This window comes from Sander vitreus, chromosome 16 (genome assembly GCF_031162955.1).
Source record: "Sander vitreus isolate 19-12246 chromosome 16, sanVit1, whole genome shotgun sequence".
In the NCBI taxonomy this organism is placed as follows: Eukaryota; Metazoa; Chordata; class Actinopteri; order Perciformes; family Percidae; genus Sander; species Sander vitreus.
The window spans coordinates 9,813,267-9,833,627 of NC_135870.1; the positions used below are offsets into that span (position 1 = coordinate 9,813,267).

The 20,361-nt window shown below is 40.5% G+C and overlaps 1 protein-coding gene across 1 annotated transcript; it reads right to left on the minus strand.

Annotated features, from left to right (window-relative positions):
• Window positions 1–2,678: 2,678 nt before the first annotated feature.
• Window positions 2,679–18,579, minus strand: thbs4b (thrombospondin 4b). Its single transcript, XM_078271713.1, has 22 exons — window positions 18,262–18,579; window positions 14,698–14,895; window positions 14,204–14,454; window positions 14,007–14,109; window positions 13,749–13,831; window positions 13,592–13,643; window positions 13,311–13,462; window positions 12,360–12,497; window positions 11,621–11,698; window positions 11,358–11,510; window positions 11,146–11,250; window positions 10,943–11,050; window positions 10,116–10,275; window positions 8,638–8,756; window positions 8,173–8,225; window positions 7,863–8,056; window positions 6,134–6,312; window positions 4,720–4,768; window positions 4,435–4,631; window positions 4,136–4,308; window positions 3,738–3,877; window positions 2,679–3,459 (listed from the first exon to the last, which is right to left on the minus strand). Exons 1-22 carry the CDS (start codon window positions 18,338–18,340, stop codon window positions 3,401–3,403), a joined length of 2,823 nt encoding a protein of 940 aa, XP_078127839.1. The 5' UTR covers window positions 18,341–18,579; the 3' UTR covers window positions 2,679–3,400.
• Window positions 18,580–20,361: the final 1,782 nt, after the last annotated feature.

The window sequence follows — 20,361 nt, forward strand, 5'->3', positions numbered from 1 at the left end:
AGGACTTTGTGGTGCTCAAGACTCACAGAGTGACATTTAGACAGGTGAGTACAACAACACGCTCTTTATGGTTTTTGTAAGTCAACGTTGTGCTGTAGGCTATGCATGTATGCACGATGGAGGAGAGTCTGGCTTGGTAGAACATGTGTACGTTTAAAAGTTGTTTTAGTCTTGCAGCAGACAGATAGTCTAGCTAGCTGTCTGGATTTACTCTGCAGAGATCTGAGAAAAGGTTAACCACAGTCCTTTTAAATTGACCGGAGTCTTGCTATAACGCAAAGGATATCCGGCCTAAATGTTTTCTTAATACATCCATGGTGAAATCCGGCAGATTTTCTGGCGGCAACAGAGCAGTCCCGGAAGTGGAACGTCAAGGATATAGACGTATGCACTAAACGTTGTGCAAAAACGGCAGCTTTCTTTTTGCTTTTATATGTGTTTGTGGCTTTTACCTTTTACATTTATCTAAATTAATTTTTAATTAATAGTAATTTTACCTTTGCTTAAGTCAATATTAGTACTCTTTCCATCTCTGCATTTTAGTACAGTATATTAAATAGCAAACCGTGCAAAACAGCTCTTGAGTAAACTAAAATTTAGACCCTTATATTGTCAGGTATTGGCTTCCCTGCTATTCACAAACAGACAAGTTGTTGCCTCCCTGCAGACAAACTAAGTGTGAACATGGCTTGCCACATTGTTTTCTATTTTTTTTTATTAGAATTAAATTTTTTGAAGTAGTGATCAAAGCAGATTTTCAGAAGAGCTTCCCACTGTTACCGTCAACATCCCCAGTCACAGTTCTCTGCAGGAAAGCCTGGGTGTGTTTATGTTGTTGAGTTAGCGGTAAACCTCTCGATCTCTCAGCTTTGTAAGCCTCTTTTCTTCTATGCCACAATACTTCTTAAAAATCAACAAATGTGAAAGCTACTGGACAACAAGACTAACAAGACTGCATTAACTTTTGCGATTGAATGTGATCATATATAAAACAATCAGTAACCTGTTATCTAACCATGTATGTGTCCTGATGTAGTTCAGACCATGATACTGTCATATTGTTAGGGCTTTGCAAATCTCTATTTCTTGATAAGGGTTAGGTTTGGTTTTGTTTTGGTTCCTTTGTTTGAGCATTTTTGATAGGGCCCTCGGGGATTGCTTTTCCTCCCTTAGTACTGTAGATTGCTGCTGTGGCTTACTAACTGTGTACCCACACTCAAAAACTCTTAAATATCAGGTTCTGGGTCGGTGCTTATTGATTAGGATAAACATAGTCTATATCCACAACGTTCCACTTCTTGGGATTGCTCCATTGCCGACTGAAATTCCGCCGGATTTCACTCTTTTCAGCCGGATGTTCGTTACCTTCCGCTGTCTTTGTGTTGGAATTTTAAACTCCAACACATAAATATAGATTTATGAGGACTATGGTAACTGCTCCCCAGGTCTCGAGACAGCTAGTTAGACTATCTGTCCAATCTGAGTTTTCTGTTGCACGACTAAAACAACCTTTAAATGTACAAGTTCCTTCCTGAGGCTATTTTTCAGTGGCACCGTGGCTCTGTCCGGTGCTTAGCGCCGCCCATGACGATTGTGATTGGTTTAAAGAAATGCCAATAAACCAGGGCACGTTTTTCTCCCATCCCGGAATGCAGTGTGGACTAGCCAGACCCTCCTCCACAGCGCTGTGGAGGAAGGTCTGGCAAAGCGAGACTAGGATAAACAGAGCTTGTTGAGTGATGGCAGCACCTTATCTAATAGTCTGATTTTATGTAAATTAAGTTTTACAAGTTCAATTCTGTGTTCAACAATGTTTCTCTAATATAAGATCAAACAGAGAGAACGTCAATCTTCATATTCAATCAATTAACCAATAAATCATCAGTCAATAGATAAATGAATACAATTCTTAAAGGGGTTCTTCCTTCATACTGAAAGCAAAGCAGAGCCCAGGAATGATCTGTAAGAATTTAAGTCAAGTCAGTAAATTTGATTATTTCTAATTAATACAATAGCACTTTATTTTCTGTCTGTTCATTTACAGGTGAGTCATTTATCATCTTATATAAAAGACATTAAAAAGGATTTTTTTCTTACCTCTCTGAATTGAAGATAAATCACAGCTGTTATTTAACAGCTAAGTTATCAAAGACACACACACACACACACACACACACACACACACACACACACACACACACACACACACACACACACACTTGATAAAAAAAAAAAGCTAAATATGAAGGAATCTGCATGAGGTTACATAGCGTCTTCTTGTCTATATTAAACCCCAAAAGAACCTCATCCTTGTCTATTCTCCAAAAGGACCCCCTGTCTGGAGTAAAGACCAGCGTCTCTCTATTCATCTCCGCAGCTAATCGGGAATAAGAATGTTCCTATTAGGAAAGTATTTCCTGCTCAAGCAAAACAGTGGCCTTTGTTTCTAGAGTACCTCTGAGGGTGGAGGAGAATGTTCCAATCTTATGAGGAAGTAGGGGATTATTATGAGAGGTCATTCTCCTGCGTCCGAGTGGTGTTTTTGTGGCTTGTAGTCCAGTATGTGTGGCTATATGATGTCATATAAAACATCTAATCTTTAAAACATGTTAACATTTTTGAAGAAAAATAAAAATGAATCCTGATATTATCACATTTTCAATAAACATCAACATCAATATACTTTAAAGCCCTTTATTTTGACCAGGTTCTTGACTAGAAAGATATTACATGATCAAGAAATGATGGAAAGAGAAAACATGGTTACACCGAGCTTTAAGTTAATCTTCTACAGTACGTGAGACAAGGCACAGTCTGAAATTTTAGTCGTACAAAACTTGGTCTCCTTTCCACAAAAGGAGTAAAAATACCACGCTGATAGTTAAACAAATACAACCAGTTTGTGATCATAATGAACGTCAGTATGAGGTTGATCCAGAGTGATAACTTCCATTGTAGTTGTTTGAGTATGTTTATAATGCTACACATCTCTGTTTGGGAGCAAAATAGTTTTTAAGTTTTAAGTTTTTATGATGATGTGCTCTTTATTTTGAAGATATATATAGGAAAATGTCCATTATTCCATGGTTCTTTATTCTTGTGTCATGTCAAGTTGGATCATGTTCAGTGAAATCATCATAACTTACAATATTCAGCATAACAAGCTCAGCTGGAGTCTTTAAGAGATGATTAAATAGGAAGACACGATTTGGAAAAGAAAATGGACGTGATAATATGCACATACAGTACGAGATTGTGGTCACATATGCACTGAAACTGTACACATCAATACACAGATAAACACACGCACACGCACACACACACACGCACACACACATACTCACACATTCACACACAGAAGCAGTCTTTAGAGCTCTGGTGACATATTTTTGTCTTGACTTTAGAGTGAGTCAACACCATGCTGAGTGCTGAACTCCTGGAAATCCTCTGGGATGGTATCTGTGGAAGTGAGTAGTCAGGTATCATAAGACAAACTCAGAATCTAAAAGCCAAGCGAGCCCAAACTAATTCTATTCACAGCTGAAGTCTTGTTTATGTAACAACAACAAAATAAAATCAAAGTAGTATTGCTGTCCCACTTTTCAAACACACGTTATGCGAAGATATGTAATAAAAAGAAAAAAAAAGAAAAGTGTTACTTAGCATGCCATTACAGCAACTCAAAATGGAAAAAATAATAATAAATGTGGGGTTTTGATTAAGTGTTCCTTCCTTACCATTGCAGCGGTATTTCAAATTGGACCAGATGATGTTTTCTTGAGAGAAACAGAACACACCGAGTCGTCCTCCTCTCATTGTCGTGTCAATAGTTACACCAGAGTCTGCCACCAGCTCAGTTCCTTCATAAAACCGTGCCCTAAACAAACGACAAGAAACAATCTATGTTGTTTGTTCCACTCTTGACACTTTGGGAGATACGCTTATTCACTGTCTTGCAAAGAGTAAGATTAGAAGATTGATACCACTCCTAGTTTGGAGAGTGGTATTCATCTTCTCATCTCACTGTCAGCAAGAAGACGAATAAGTGTATTTTCCAAAATGTTGAACCATTCCTTTTTACAATGGAGAAACAAATCAATATGTAGACAAATTTCTAAAAGTAATTTTGTCGTACCTGATGTATCCAACTTGTGGACGGTGCTGCAGGTACCAACGGTAGGACACCTTGTCCTTCCAGCCTACATTTCTCGGGTCCTTCCACAGCAGACGCACCTGGTCGTTGGTGTCTCCCGTGTGCCACAGTGAGTTTCTCAAGTGCTCCCCGGGGCCTGTTCTAGACTTCACAGCCTGATGAACAGTGACAGATAACACAGAGAAGTGAAAGGCAGATATGTGGAAATATGGAAATATGTCCAGGGATAAAATGAAAATGAATCTGCTGCTGGCTATTTGTGACATGACTAGTGCTTTCACCTTAAGCTGGATGCCGGGCTCGGCCACAGCTCTGAAGGGTGTTGCCTGCCAGTAGGTCTGCTCAGTCTGCTTCCACATCACCACGTAGAAGGAGGACGAATCCTGGTAGCCAAAGATGAAGCCAGCGTAGTCATCGTCAGTCACTGTATTCACGTGAAATGTGCCCTCAAAGTCCACTCCACTGAAAGCAGTGTAACCTGACAACAGAAAGTGTAATCAATAAATGATATATGTTCAGACTGCGTTTTAGTGACTGATATGTAACTCAGAGGAAATATTTCTTACCAACAGCAAGTCCTGGGTCACTATTCATGGTCTGAACAATTTCCATTCCCTGTGCGAGAAAGAGAGAATGAGGAACTTTGCACTTTGATGCCCTCATAAGCTGATGAAGAGCAACTTAAATTATTAGGTCTATTGCAATTTGTTTTGCATTCACTGTACATTTAGATTTGACCACTAGATTAAACATGCAATAACTGATTAGCAAACAGTTGCTTATTTGCACATCCAGCAGTTCCGGAGCAACATTAACATTCATTTGGACTCTTTTAGTTTCGTGTTTTTTGGTGTCCTGAGGGAAATATCTCTTTTGCTGCTAAATGCTGCAATATGTTCACCAGCTAGTTGCAAACTGTGTCTGTCTGCTGTTTGGTGCTGAGCAGGTAGTGTCCAGTGGGTTTTTAGCAGAGGTGGGCCATCAAGGCCAGCAAGGCCTTCTCTGCTGGCCAAGAGATTGTCAGAATCAGAAAATTATATATATTTTTTTCTAAAATATATATATTTATTAATTTCATATGTATTTTACAAAGTCCGTTCCCATGTGTCTATTACCGTAATTTCATTGCTATTCTCTCCCTCGGTTGTGCTGCTTCCCGTGCATCTCATAAATCAGCTTTTATCCAATCAGATTCCCCCTCTGTGCTGCCTCCGGTGAAAAATCTGCTCTGAGGCCTTCAGAATTTCGAGTGAATCCCTCTGCTCTTCAAGCAAATAGGGACAATGTTGTTGATTGTCATATTCTTTAGCCAATCAAATTTCCAGTTTGCCATGTTGGGCGTATTATTTGACAGGCCAGAGCCTTCCAGCTGGCAAATAAAGATCTACAGAGCTGCATATTCATGTGACGCCCCTAACATGTTGTCATTTGAGCCGTTGTTATTATAAAAATATTGATTATTGCTGCTTTAACTTGTAGCCACTGTAGCCTAGCCTGACAAGCCAGACCCACATCAATATGTTGTGTCTGGGAACTCACCATTGGCAGGGCTCAATCTGAGGGGCGGGATAAACGGTTGTCTTTCAAATTCCCTCTGCACGCAATAGCCAACCAGAGCAATGCTTGATAGATTAAACTTTTGCCGTACCCAGTCGGCAAAACTCCGAACACATCTTCCTTTTTTAAGAATGACTTCAGTGCTTAACTCCAAGTCTTCCAGAAACCGAAAGACCGCTGTTCGCCAGCAGCAACAGCCATCTTCTTTGTTTTCAAGTAGCAGGGAACCGTTGCAACTCTGCCGTCCTTATGTTAAGCCCGCCCACCGACTCTATACACGATGTGATTGGCCTGACCAGAATTTGGTTTTTCCAGCTCGCAAGCTGGTTGCAAATTACATTTGCTGCCGCTAGGGTGCATCTAGATTTCTAGGCTAACTGTAGCCTACATGAAGAGGAAAGTTTCAGCACTCAGTAATCTCACCTGGTTCAAAACAACCCAGTTGGGGTCAATCTGGGCGTCGCCCTCAGGGTCCAGCACCACCGTCTGATAGGCCCTGAAGTCAGTCAAGGTAACCTCAGCATTCTCAGGACAGTTGTCAATCCTGTCAATCACTTTGTCCTGGTCAAAGTCAGACTCACACACGTCTCCAACTCCATCATCTGAGGGACAACAGAGCCGATTAAATTAAGAATGACAGCAAATTATTGTTTAATGATCAAGGTACAACTGCAGACACTTGTTAACAGTTTTTGATTACACACACTAGCAAAGATTGTGTTGCGTCAATTATGCAGTGATCAGCTCCTTTCACTCCTTTTAAAACCAATGTGTTTCCTGCCTTGTCACAATAATTAGGTTTTAGAATGACTTTAACAAAAAATGTCAAAAAGGACTGCAGAGCTGCAAGGCCTGAATACAAAACATTGCAAATATGCTGCTGAAGTTTTAAAAAAAAGTCCTTTCTTTAAGTGGCTATTCACATTTTAGCAAAAGAACAAGGTTGTATTTGTTTAAGACGGATTGTATTGAAGTTCACCTAGTCTGCACCCTGCTGTGCGAGTGTGCTTTCAGAAATAGTAATGCTGTTTTATTATTTTATGTGCTTAAAAGTGATATGCTGTGTAGTTACTCTAGCACAAGGTTTTTTTTAAAGAGACTGTGGGCCTCCCCTCAAACAAAGCTTGGAAAAACACACATTTAGGCTATTCTATGTGATCTTCTTTTGATAACTAATGTAATAACTAATGTAGGCCTAATCATTTTTCACTTTCATTCACTGAGCCTCCCCTGAAACAGTTTGCAGCTGCCCTGGGGAGGCCCGCCTTCCATTTTGAAAACCTCTCCTCCAGCACATTCAATGGTGTTTGTGTCTTGCAGTGTGTGGTTCTGAATCTGTTTAATGCGGTTTTTTTCTCAGGATACACTATTAAGACTGTGAATGTGCTACAGCTACAACATCAATAAGGTCCCAGACTTGGTGGTTCTTGGCATAAAAGCTTCATTCTGTGCTATTGATGCTCAATTTGGCAAAGACCTGAATGTCTTGTGGGCATCTTGATTACGTAATATTTAAACTCCAAAGCAGGTGAATTAACTTTTTGTGTTTTTGTATATTCCAAAGTGTTTGCTCCACTTTACATCACTTAAATCCCTGACTGCCAACAAAAACTGCTTTGCCCCTCTTGATTTGAATTGACACTCCACTCCCATTGACTCCAGAGCCCTTCTTTTTAGGGCACAAGTCACAAATGGGTGCAGGCGTTTACCCAAACACAATTTCCACTTAATGTGCTCAGGGTTGTTTTTGTTTGATCTGCGTGGGTGTGCAAACTGGAGCCCATAATTGCATGTAAAGGTTAGTCAGGAACAGTTTAGGGAGAATATGGATGTGGAGATGAAATTACAGTATGAACTTTTAAAGATTATTTTTTGGGGCTTTTCCACCTTTAATTGATAGGACAGCTGGGTGAGAGAGAGGGGGAAGACATGCAGGAAATCATCACAGGCCAGACTCAAACCCTGGACCTCTGCATCGAGGCATAAACCTCTACGTATATGTGCACCTGCTCTACCAACTGAGCCAACCCGGCCACCACAGTATGAACTTTTATCTCTGATCACCAGGTTGGTTTTCAGCCAACGATATCAGCAATTGTATCTGAACATTTCTGTAAACTGCTATAGCTATGCATTTAAGACTAGCACTCACTATTGTCGTCAATCTGGTCAGGGTTTGGTACCAGCCGACAGTTGTCTGGTCCCGGTGGTATGGTGTCAGGGATCCCATCGTTGTCGTCGTCATCGTCACACTCGTCACCTAGCCCGTCTTTGTCCGTGTCCAGCTGGGAGCTATTTATCACGAACGGGCAGTTATCCTTGGTATCTTGGTGACCGTCACCATCACTGCGGAGGAAGTAACACAATCACATGAATAAGAGCTGTAGTACTAGCAGTAGTAGAACAAAAACTATTCAGATATCTGCAAGAGCCCAACATAGAGACTGTGACAATATTATTACCTGTCTTGATTTGTGTCACAGGAGTCTCCAACCAGGTCATTGTCAATATCAGACTGAAACAAGAGCAGAGAGTTGACGAAAAGCACAGAAGCACTCAGATCCTTTACTTTAGTTAAAGTACCAATACAACAATGTAAAAATACTCCATTACAAGTACAAGGTCCTGCATTTAATGGTCCTACATTTAAAGTATTATCAGCATATATATATATACCACTGGTTTAATCTTTAACAATGGGTTGTATTTTGTAAGCTTATATCTTTATGTAAAATCTTAATCTCAAAAGTAATTTAGTAGCTGTCAGATAAATGTGGTGGAGTAAAAAGTACAATATTTCCCTCTGAAAGTATAAGTTAGCATAAAATGGTAAAGTACAAGTACCCCAAAATTGTACAGTACTGGAGTAAATGTACTCAGTTACTTTCCACCACAGCTATCCATCCATCCATCTGGCTCTGACTGACCTGGTTTGGGTTGGGGATGTCGGGGCAGCTGTCGCAGGCGTCTCCCACTCCGTCTCCGTCCCGGTCCAGCTGGTCTCTGTTTTGGACACGCTGGCAGTTGTCCAGAAAGTTCTTCAGGCCTGCACACCATTCAATAAGAGGAGATGGTTAGTGTTATTTAGCAGTCAGTCTGACTCTTTCTCAGCAGTGAATATAGATTATTGTCATGTATGATATATTCAGAGGCGGCAGGTACAGCCAGAGAATATTTACTGTCGTAGAATAAATACTGTTTTCATTGTCACTTATTCTGGACTTTGGCTCTTACAAAATATATAAGTAAATTTGTATGACTACAAAGTCTATTTTCAAATTAGAGCTGCAACAATTAGTCGATCAACACAATATTATCCTGCAACAATTGTTAGGCTTAATCACAATCATTTTACCACCAAAAACCTTTAGTTCCAGCTTCTTAATTGTGGGGATTTGCTGCATTTCTTTCTCTTACGTGATAGTAAATTGAATATCTTTGGGCTTTTGAACAAATGTTTGGACAAAACAGGCTATTTGAAGGCTCTTGAAATTCTTTCAATATGTTTCTGTTATTTTATCGACCAGTTGATTTAAATTGAAAATAATCAGCAAATTGTTTATAATGAAAATAATCGTTAGCTGCAGCCCTATTACAAAACAAGCCATGTTAATGCCCAGTGAAATCACTATTATATTGTTGCCAAAATGCAATGGTGATTACATGGATACAATCATGGGATGTTTACTTAATCGATTTGATTTATTTTAATTGAGTTTTGCTCTCTAAATTCAATCAAAGTGATTACAGTAAGCAAGATACTTTCTGTCGTTTTCTTGACAAACTCTCTTACACTGAGTGGAGTCAATCAGGGAATTTTCATTTGATTAATGAATGCATAGAAACATTGAGACATTACATCTATTCTTCCATTTGAAAACTGAATAATCAATTAGCATGTTATTTGGCATTTCACCACTAGGTTGCACTGTTGCATTTCCTATGCCCGTGAACACTAGTTTGTGTTCAGATGCTATTTTTTATTCATCGCAAGGAGGCAGCAGCAGCCCCACAAATGCATAAAGGTCAAGCAGAAGCGATAGAGGAAAAACTATTTTCTCTCCTGTGGGTTTTTTTGAGGTGTAATCATGCTGGTGAATGATCAAAGCTTGTGTTCGCTCAGGGGTCAGACTGCTTTTGGCCTTGACTTATTTCTTTTTTTTTACAGTGCTATTTCTTATGCCTCAGCTGGCTTATAAAAGCATCCATACTACTACAAAGTGATATATTTCTACAACATGATTTAGAGAGATGTGTGTACTGTGAAATCTGTCTGTAATTTAATGTAAAAGAAGGATGGAAATGGAAAGAAGAGAACAGAGTAATACATCCTAGCAGTGAGGGCCTTCAGTGCTGGTTATGTAAGCACGAGCGTCAGTGTTGGTGATGATATTTATCTCCATACCATCTCCATCCATGTCGTCATCACAGGCGTCCCCTTTGCCGTCGCTGTCGGTGTCCCTCTGGTCAGGGTTCTCCACAATGCGACAGTTATCACAGGCGTCACCGTGGCTGTCCTTATCACTGTTCCTCTGGTCCACGTTGGCCTTCAACCAGCAGTTGTCCTGAGACAGACAGAGAACACAAAGGTCTCATTCACAGCAGCTGTATTTCTGCGAGTGTATTTGTTTTCAATGAACAAACTTGCGTGTATTGGGTTTTGTATGGGTTAAAAGATATACAGTATAAGGTGTTAATTAGTGAACTTTAGATGTGCTGGTAGCCAGATTTTGTTACCTTTGGACCGAGCCAGACTAGCTGTTTTCCTCTGTTTCCAGTTTTTATGCTAAGCTAAGTTAACCAGCTGTTGGCTGTAGCATTATATTTGAAAGACAGATATTTGAGTGGTAGCGATCTTATTATATAAGTTTCAGCAAGAAAGCAAATTTCCCAAAATGTCAAACTATTAATTTAAGCCAAGCAAAATTGCCCACAATTCTCTGATTCCAGCTTTTTAATTGTGTTCTTAATGTGCTGCTTTTCTTTGTCTTAAATGACTGTAAATTAAACATCTTAGATTTTTAGACTGGTGGTTGGATAAAACAAGCATTTTAAAGACACCACCTGGGGCTTAAGGAAAATGTGATGTGCATGTTTCACTATTTTCTGACCTTTTTTAGACTAAATGGTTAATCGATTCAATCTAGAAAAACAGATTAATCGATAACGAAACAAATCACCAGTTGCGGCCGTTGTGTGTTTGCATGCATTTGATAAAACATTTCCACCAACCTGCTCGTTTGGTATACCGTCACCATCTGCATCGTCATCACAGGCGTCTCCATGACCATCCCTGTCGGCATCCTCTTGACCGGAGTTAGGAACAAAGATGCAGTTATCCTGTGAAGAGATGTTAAGAGATGTGGAGTTTAAAAAAGGCCAGCCTATGACAGCAAAGTTTCATCTGCTGACAATTAAATTTGCACTTTAGTTACCTTTCTACAGTTCAAATCTTTGCATTTGAGTTTGTCATCAGGGTATCCGTCAATGTCGGTATCCTTCCCACACAAGTATCCGTTACCAGCCCAGCCAATTCCACACTGACAAGGCAAAGGAAACTCAGACAGCGTGTACATGGAGTTGTGCATATGTGCAGTTTGTGTGTGCAGGTTGTAAGTGTGTGTGTGAAAAAAGTCTGAAATCCTACCTGACAATGGATTGACCCGTCCCTTTCTGCTATACACTGGGCATTGATATCGCAGGGATTGGTCAGGCTGTTGCCGCAGCTGATCTCTGGCTTACAGCCCTTCACCTGATCTCCTGTGAAACCTGACTTACAGCTGCCGCAGTGGTAAGAGCCCTGTGCAGGAATAAGGACATCCGGTTTTGTTGGACAGCCACACAAATGAATTAACTGTCGTACATGAGCCATGTGTGTAATGTTCAGATAATATTCTACAGTGGTCTTACCACAGAGTTGTGACAGATTGAGTTTGCCGTGCAGCCTCCATTGTTGGGTCCTTTGCATTCGTCAATGTCGTCACAGACCTGAATTAATGAATGAAAGATGTGAAATGATCCACAGTTTTGTTTTTAGCACAATTTATCTTTAATCATTTTTTTTCTGATTTTAAAGTTCCAATAATAATTACTGTATAAGTACTCAATGAAGAGCAGTGGAAAGTACTTAAGTACATTCACTTTAAGTAGTGTTCTTTTGTACAATTTTGAGGTTCTTTTACTTTGCTTCACATAAATATATATCATCTACTCTATTACAGTTCAGAGGGTTATTGTTTATTATCTGTTGATATAATATTAAGCTTTTTTAGGTTCTTCTTTTATATCAGTTTTGATCATCAGATGGAACACACAATGGATCCCAAAACTACAATTCTTGTACCAGTATTTTATTATAATTTTACATACACTAAGTATTTTATAGCGACAGCTATACATTTGTCCTTGCATAGGTGACAAGTTACTATTTTATGAATATCCCATATATGTACTAAATTATTACACCATTATTTGAGTGATGTAATCTAAAGCATTACCTTGTATTATCTTGTTGCACAACTACGTGGAAAATCCTTTTTATAATGAAGTTTTATGTTATTTGATCTATACTGTAATTTACACGTGTCCCTTTTTTTTATTATAGTCTTATTTTGTCTTTATGTCCTCCATATTTTAGCCATTCTTTTACCTGTTTGTTGGTCTGGGCGAACAAAATGCCCACTCCCTCCACTGCCAGGCCGGTGTAGCCCAGCGGACAGGCATCACAGCGGAAACCCGGGGCAGTGTTTACACACTTCACTCCAGGGAAACAGGGGTTAAACTGGCACTGCAGGAAGGAAGGAAGACATGAGCTCTGTTGAAGCTGAAAAATAGATATGGTTCTCACAGGGCTTCTCCCCAAAAGCTTTTAAGTTGGATGACACTTTTACTCATGCAAAAAAGAGAATGCTGACGGGGCCAGTCCTTATAAAGGGGTCAGTACAAACACGAGAAGACACACACACGCACGCACGCACGCACACACACACACACACACACACACACACACACACACACACACACACACCCTTGTACTTGTTGTATCATGTTCCATGCTAATTATCTTCTTTTTGGCATCAAATTGGGGGAATGGACAATAGATGTCATTATTAGTGACATTTAAGTAGGTAGGGTGGATTTAACAAGTTGTTGGTTACCTCCACCAGGGAGGTTATGTTTTCGGTTTGGTTTTCTTTGTTTGTCAGCACGATGGAGAAAGTCATGGCCTGATTTAGAATGGGCCAAGGAAGAACCTATTCAATTTTGGAGTGAATAGATGAGATATTTTTCACTTTTGTTATAGGCATGGCCTTGGCGGAGGTCTGCGCTCTCGGAGTGCCTTTCTAGTTAGCTATGTTGTCATTTGGTAATATATACACGACATATGATTTTCTTTGTCTGTATAGGCCAACATTACCTATCTTAAACTAACTGTAACTATAATCTTAACCAAAAACCCAAATTATAGTCTGAAAAAACAAGAATTGAGGTGAAGCCACCTTACAAGAGTAGAAGTAAAGACACACACACACACACACACACACACACACACACACACACACACACACACACACACACACACACACACACTAAGCCATACCTCATTCACATCATCACAGTTGAAACCATCCCCGGTGTACCCATCAGGACAAGGTCCACACTCAACACCATCCGCCGTCTCTGTACACATATCGTCACGGAAACAGACACCTGGGGCACACTTTGGTTTCACCACCTCAGTACCACCCAGACCTTTAAACAGCAGAGGAAAAACACATTTCATTCATCATCAGCAATTTTATTTTGTGTGTTGAAGAATCCAAAAATATACATTCAGATTCATATTTACTGGTGAGTGATTGTTATTGGACATGATCTTACCGCAGGCCTGACACTCTGAGATGGTGTTTCTTAGAAAGGAGGTCTCTTTGACCTGAAAAAGGTCAAACATAAACACCAAGTTTATATGCAGTCAGGCAAGATGTCAGGGGTTAGGAAGCAGGGATTAAGTGGCCTCAGAGAAGCTGTTGGTAGTCACCTGTTGAATGAGGACATCTTTCAGCTCATTTATCACCTTGGTTAACTCCAGCATTTGATTGGACAGCTGCTTCGTGTTGACCCCTAAGAGAAAGGGACTGTTATTTTGCTAAGCTGGAGCAGAGGTGGTGGATTCTATGAGCCTGCTCTCAAGTCACTCTGACAAACACGGACTGTTGTTTTTCTAACACTGGGATTGTTTTCCTGACAAACGTTTGGCTGTCTCTGTGGACGTTTGCTTCCACACAAAGAAACTCACCCAGCGTTTGGACAGAGTCTCTTTGTTGGAGATGGCAGTCTTGTAATGAAGCAACATTCTCAAATGTGTCCCCAACCACCAGCTTGAGCTCGTCTAAACTCTCCTGTTGGAATAAAACAAGTCAAAGTGGAAAACTAAGCCATTTGGAAACCATTATTGGAAAACATATTCATTATTGTATGGAAATGATGGGTCACCTGCTCTCTGGCTTGCATGGTCTTTAGCTCCACCAGACCATAACCTGCTGGCAAACCCTGGAAGGCAGCGGGGAGATCCCGGACCGTCTCCACCAACCTGCAGTCCAGATGCAGCTCGACCCCCCCAGGCCCCTGCTGCTGCATCCCCTTCAGGTGGAACAACAGTCTGTGTTGCTGGCCGTCTGCCAGCACCAGGTTGTTGAAGGTTACTGAGCTCATCCTCTTGTCACTCCGCAGGTAGCGTAACACAGCTTTGAGAGGACAGAGCAGGGGGAGAGGAAGTGATAGTAGTAGGGAAGAGATTATAGCGAGAAATAGAGGAAGGATTTCTTGCTGTAAAGGGTTCAAATCACAAGAGTCTTGCTAGCTGCTCTGTGGGGCTGCTGATCTTAAGTGGGTATAATGTGAACAAAGTACAGCTGAGGCTCATGGGAATTCCTATTGTTAATATGAAAAGTATTGATTAGTGCAGAGCCTCTTAAATTGACTCCTACCTCTATTGAGCTTCCCCATCACAGTGAATTCAAAGTACTTGCTGTTGTCCCTGGGGTTGTACAGGATAAACACACTGGTTCCGGTGTTGGGCTGCAACTTGAAGGAGGTTAGGATGAAAGCCTCGTTCACTCCTTGCTCAGCCAAACCTCCCTGCAGCAGGTCTGGCAGGCAATCAGGCGAGGTGAGCAGATCATAGACTGTTGACAGGGATGGGGAGAGAGAGAAGCGGTAATGCACATGAGTAATGGATGATGAGATATGAATATTTACAACCTGCAGCCGCTCCGATCCCTAAATAAACATCCTGAGTCGACAAGCAGAAGATGATGATGTTGACCCAGTGTTTGTTGCCCTTGCGAGACGCTGTGTCAGTCAGTCAGCACAAACTTGGCAGGCGGAGTTGGCTCAGAGAAATCAGAAAGATGTATATTTTCGAATCAAATCCGAGGTGTACAGTACAGCCATGTACTGTGACGGTTAGGTGTATGGTATTATTATTATTTTCTTGTTAAATCCACAGTGAAAGCTGCTCGGCTGATAAATATATGTGAGCTCTCATTTTCAGCCACAATTCATTCATTGTTCTCACAGAGGTATGGCATACTCTAAACATATCTACTGACAAGCTGCTTCGTGGGGGTGAAAAGCCAGAGGGACACTGTACACTTGAGCTCATGGTTAGAGTCCTTCTTTAATAAAGTGACTTGGGAGCTGGGCAGGCCACGAGAGGATGTGCAGTGAATTTCTAGTCCGCCATCTGCACACATCATGAATACACAAGCACCCTTAAAGCACTCTGAAAGGCCCACAGTCATGAGAAAGCAAAATTGCTCCCAAATGTTCCCAGAGAAATCGCCAAGATTGCAAAGCCTAACCCAGATGAGGTCTGTACTTTTTTTCTTTTAACTCTCTCCTCGTGTTACGTCCGTCACATGCCATATTTCAGCAAAAACACCGGGGCTTGCAGTTAAATGTGGCTAAGCCACCGGAAATGCTTGCTTACAGTGTCAATATCCCTTTCACCGAAAGAGACATGAGCCTTTTGTAATTTAGATTGCCAAGATCACCTGTTGAGTAATACACAAACAGATCTCTCAGTGCCTCAGTGTGACTCATCTGTCCAAAATTGACAAAAGTCCAAAATTGACAAAAGTCAAAAAATGAACAAAACAACAAGAGAACAAATTAACCCCAATGCATGTTTTTAGAGTTACTGTGACAATACAAAGACTACTACACACGCACAGACGCACACACAAAGCACAAAGTCCTGCTGTCCATAAATCTTCTGGACAGAGGGCTTTGTGGGGGTCTGGGTCATCTTACTCCAGAGATCCTGAGAAAGTACCTCAGTTCATCCCCTCATTGACCTCTGATTTCAGGCTTCATAAAACGAGTTCAGCTGAAAGCCATAAAGTAATCTGGAGTCTTGTCCTCTCCTTAACACCAGCATATAAACACAAAATCACAGATACAGAGTACTATAAAATGGCCAACATTCTTCTTTTTACTGCTTGACAAACACTTCACATTTGAGGGCTTGCATGTTGAAAGCTGTGATTTATTGTAGTTTCATGTTTAGAGGTGCATAGTCAACCATTCGTAATAATGATGGAATTACATCATTAACATTGTGTAATTAACATAAACACATTTTCACATTAGCCATGAGAGACCTGCATACTAGAAGCAAAGATCCATTATAGTTCATGATGTAATATAGTTTAATAATAATATTATGGTCTCAGTTCCATTTAATTATGCTTGAGATAAAAACTTCTAAAGCCCCAATAACTGAATTGTTGTCGCCACCTGAGAGCAGCGGCGACAACATGTGACGCAGCATTAACATATCATCACCTTTTAAGTTAATACGGTGAACAAACTGTTGCTTATTTACACATCGAGCAGTTACGGAGCAAATTTATCATTCATTTGGAATCTGGAATTTCATTTGGAATTTCTGTCCACCTGATGAAAGTTAGTGTAATATTCAACCTCTTTTAGTTCTGTTTTTGGTCTCTACCAACTCTTGAGAGAAATATCTGTCTCTTTAGCTACTAAATTCTCCAATATGTTCACCAGCTAGTTGCTAACCGTGTCTGTTTCCTGTTTGGTGCTGAGCAAGTAGTGTACAGTGAGTTTTTAGAGCTTTTTTACTAGAAAACAGGGCAACATTAAAATTGCATTAAAATACAAATCAATTGTTTCCACATTACGACTTGAAGCTCATGGGACACACCAAAGTTGGTAGAACGACTTCCCAACTCGGAAAATGGTAACATCCAAGGAGCTCATGAATGCACCATTTGCCTTGCCAGAGGTCTGCGCTCTCAGTGTGCCATTCTAGTTATTATAGATATAGATTATAGCAGCTTTGAAGGTGTGCTTTGTCTCTGGGCAAGGAGTCTTTGAGCCCAGAGTAGAAAGTGAGTTTCAAATTCCGGTAATCTGAGCTCCCAGTGAAGTCATCCTTGAGACATTCATATTGATCAATAACCCTTAACAGAGACTGAATGGCTGCTTTGTGCTACTAAAATCTTACTTACTGCAGCTTTAAATTGGTCTCTCTCCTTTTGAACAATTCTAGTCATGCAGACAATAAGTAATTTGCAAGGGAAATGATAGATGACGAACTCCATTAAACTGGACTTGTTTTATACATAACATCAGGCGGCTATTGCACAAAGATTGTAGGGATTAATGGGTGCATAAAAGTTATGCCATCTATCACTGGAGTGATTTGTAAGAAGCTGAAAAACTATCAACAACAATATTTCTACATGTCATCTGCAGCTCCGGTTTGTGTGTGACCTTAACACATTTGTGTTTGACTGTGAGAGAGAGGGAGAGGAGAGTTTGTGCGTATGTGTGACTTGAAGTTTAATATTGCGCCCAGATCATCTCTGATTATTCCCATGTGTGTGACCAGCTGGGACTTTGTTTGAATTAACACAAGCCAGAAAGCTGAACATCCGGAAGCCAATGTAATCAAGCTGATCTGACTGGACAGATACTAAAAGCAATGTGACTTTACTTCAACAGAAAGAAGCCACTTTTAGTCTTTATCTGCTCCTGCCATAAGCACAAATATATTTGACTGCCTCATCTCTTCTTGAACTGACAGAGATATTTAGCATTTTATTCGTACCTCAGTGAGTATCATACACCATGTCTAATTCTTTGTGTTCTTTGGGTCTGCATATGATATTCTCTTTCACAGTGTCTGCTTTATCCATTATGCATTGAACTCATACATAGTGTGTTAAAATACCCAGTAGTGGAGCCATTAAATCTTTTCCGACAGATAATGAAAATGGAGGATTACATCACAGCCAGGATGTCAGAAAAATGTAGCAGACTTTATCTTTCATTATGCGTGTGTGTTAAAATTTAAACAGAGAATCTAAAACGATTATTTTCATTTTTTTAATTGTTGTCATCTCTAGCAGCAACCATAGCTGTTGCAATACGCTGAATCAGTGAACCATTTTGTTAAAATTGTAATGACATTTAAATATTTGATATGAAAATAAAATAAAAACACTTCAAAAACCACTCACCTAAAGCCTGGGCCTTCACGTGTAAGCTCAGTTTTAATAGCAGCTGTGAGGCCAGAATCAGAGCTGCCCACACACCCATTTCGTCCTTCCAGCTGGTTCCAGATCAGCAGTTTCTCTGTAGTGACTTATCAGTATGTGACACAGTGGCAGTTTCCCGTATGTCTGCGCCTGCTGTGAGTGGTGTGTTTGTGTCCCTGCCTCCTTTCTGAATCAGAAGTTAGACAAGACTGTCATGGTAAGACTGATATAAGCTGCTGACTGTTGACTGTGTGTGTGTCTGAATTGGTGTGTGAATGTGAAGATAGCAGGAGTCTTACTGAGGGAGGAGCATCAGGGCCAGAACTTGCTTTTAAAACCTTCCTCAGATGGCCCCATACAGAGAAGGAGTGACCTGGAGAAACTCTTTGCATTGGCTCTTACTGGCTGCTACCAATTCCCACAGGCTCTTATACAAATGAGCTGTACATGAATAGCTAATAATCCAGTCTGGGAGCTCATGTTTGGCCACTGAAATCATGTTTCAACTCAAATTGAGGCCAGAATATTTTTAGACTCTTGAGTTCACACTTGAGGTGCTTCCCACCTCCAGCAATTCTATTTTGATTATTTATTTCACACTCTGTCTGAAACACAGGGAGATTCTTTCACTTTCCTTCCAGGGTTCAGATGTGACACCTTTCCCATGTATCAACCCCCATCCGGGGGCAAAGTCAGGAAATTAGTGTTCTGGAGCCTGTGCCTGCTGGCTCACGCGGCCTCCAGGTCGTCAGCAAGTCTGGCACCACGCGAGTTGCCATATTTGGCAGAGATGAGAGGGCTCAGGTCTTAATGATGTTTTTTTTTCGGTCCCTCTTTGCAGTGTTGCATCTTTATTTTAAGTGAACAGAGGCGTATTCCATTATTGAGCAACTGCCATGAAGCATACAAAAATACAAAATTTGTATTGATGTTTCCCTAATTGAAAAAAAAGAAGAAGGCTGGTTTCAGTGGCTGCAAAATGATGTTCCCACTTGAAAGAATAAACACAGGTATCCGTGGCAACAAACAGCAGTAAATGAGTCATAGTTTCCATACGTCTACCGCAGGTGTTTCTTGTGGTTAGTCTGTACACCGCTGCTCCGGTATTTAGTTGTGTATACCGATATGGATGCCATCCAGTCAGCAACAGAACACCCAGAGTTTTATCTATTATCTGACTGGTTTCCAGAATAAGCCTTTACAGGCGTTTGAGTTCTGGATCATAGAAAGCCCCAAAGACCTCTACTGTATGAATGGTCTGCTGCTGCGGTCAGGAGCTCAATAGACCACATCAGTCTGCTCAAGGGCCTCATAGTGCGGTTGATGAGGTCAGACAGTGAACGCTGCAGCTGGCTCGGAGATAAAACCAAACCCCAAATGTCTCTGACACCATCTCTGAACTATTTTTATTCGTGATACCAACATGACCGAATCCTGAGACTCTGACATTTGCACTTATAACTCAGCTTCTCTTCACATGCTTCATTCTGAAGATTATAGCATTTCTGTGCCCACAATGACAACGATGTACTGTGTTACCAATGAGTAATACACAGCCGACCTGAAGCAGTGGTTTCATGCAGCATAGAACGACAGCATGTGCTGTTCTCTCTGTGCTCTCAGCGGAGGTCTGACAATTAGCATTTTCCAAAAACCTTTAAACCCGAAAGAGAGAACAAGATAAACTGGTCAGAAACAAGAATGATAAAAGATGCATAATCGGAAGCATTTGGCACATTAATAGATAAACAAAGGACAATGTTTTGTTGTTATCCACGAAGAAAAAAGGAGAAACATGTTGTATTTATTCTCATTAAATCTACCCACAGAGGCAATTAGTTTTTTTGTTTGTCCTCTATCTTACCCATGTTCAAGTTCCTTCATTTAAACATTTGCTTTAACTCCTTATAAACACATTTGGTTTTGGTTATTCTTCTTCTGGTACATTATTGTAGAATCATTTCTCAAGATCCTTGGATTTATTTGTTAATGGTATGCTGTGCAGAAATGTTTGCATGATTTACTTATGGACTATTTATAGTAGTTTCACTCACTGTAGTACTTTGCCTTTATATATTGCCT

Excerpts from the sequence above, each read along its gene's own strand:
- thbs4b (XM_078271713.1), bottom strand. The coding sequence starts at position 18,340 with ATGGGTGTGTGGGCAGCTCTGATTCTGGCCTCACAGCTGCTATTAAAA. Across the intron at positions 12,498-13,310 it reads ACTGTGATGATGTGAATGAG|TGCCAGTTTAACCCCTGTTT; the intron begins GTATGGCTTAGT and ends TCCTTCCTGCAG. Across the intron at positions 11,051-11,145 it reads AAGATTTGAACTGTAGAAAG|GATAACTGCATCTTTGTTCC; the intron begins GTAACTAAAGTG and ends ATCTCTTCACAG.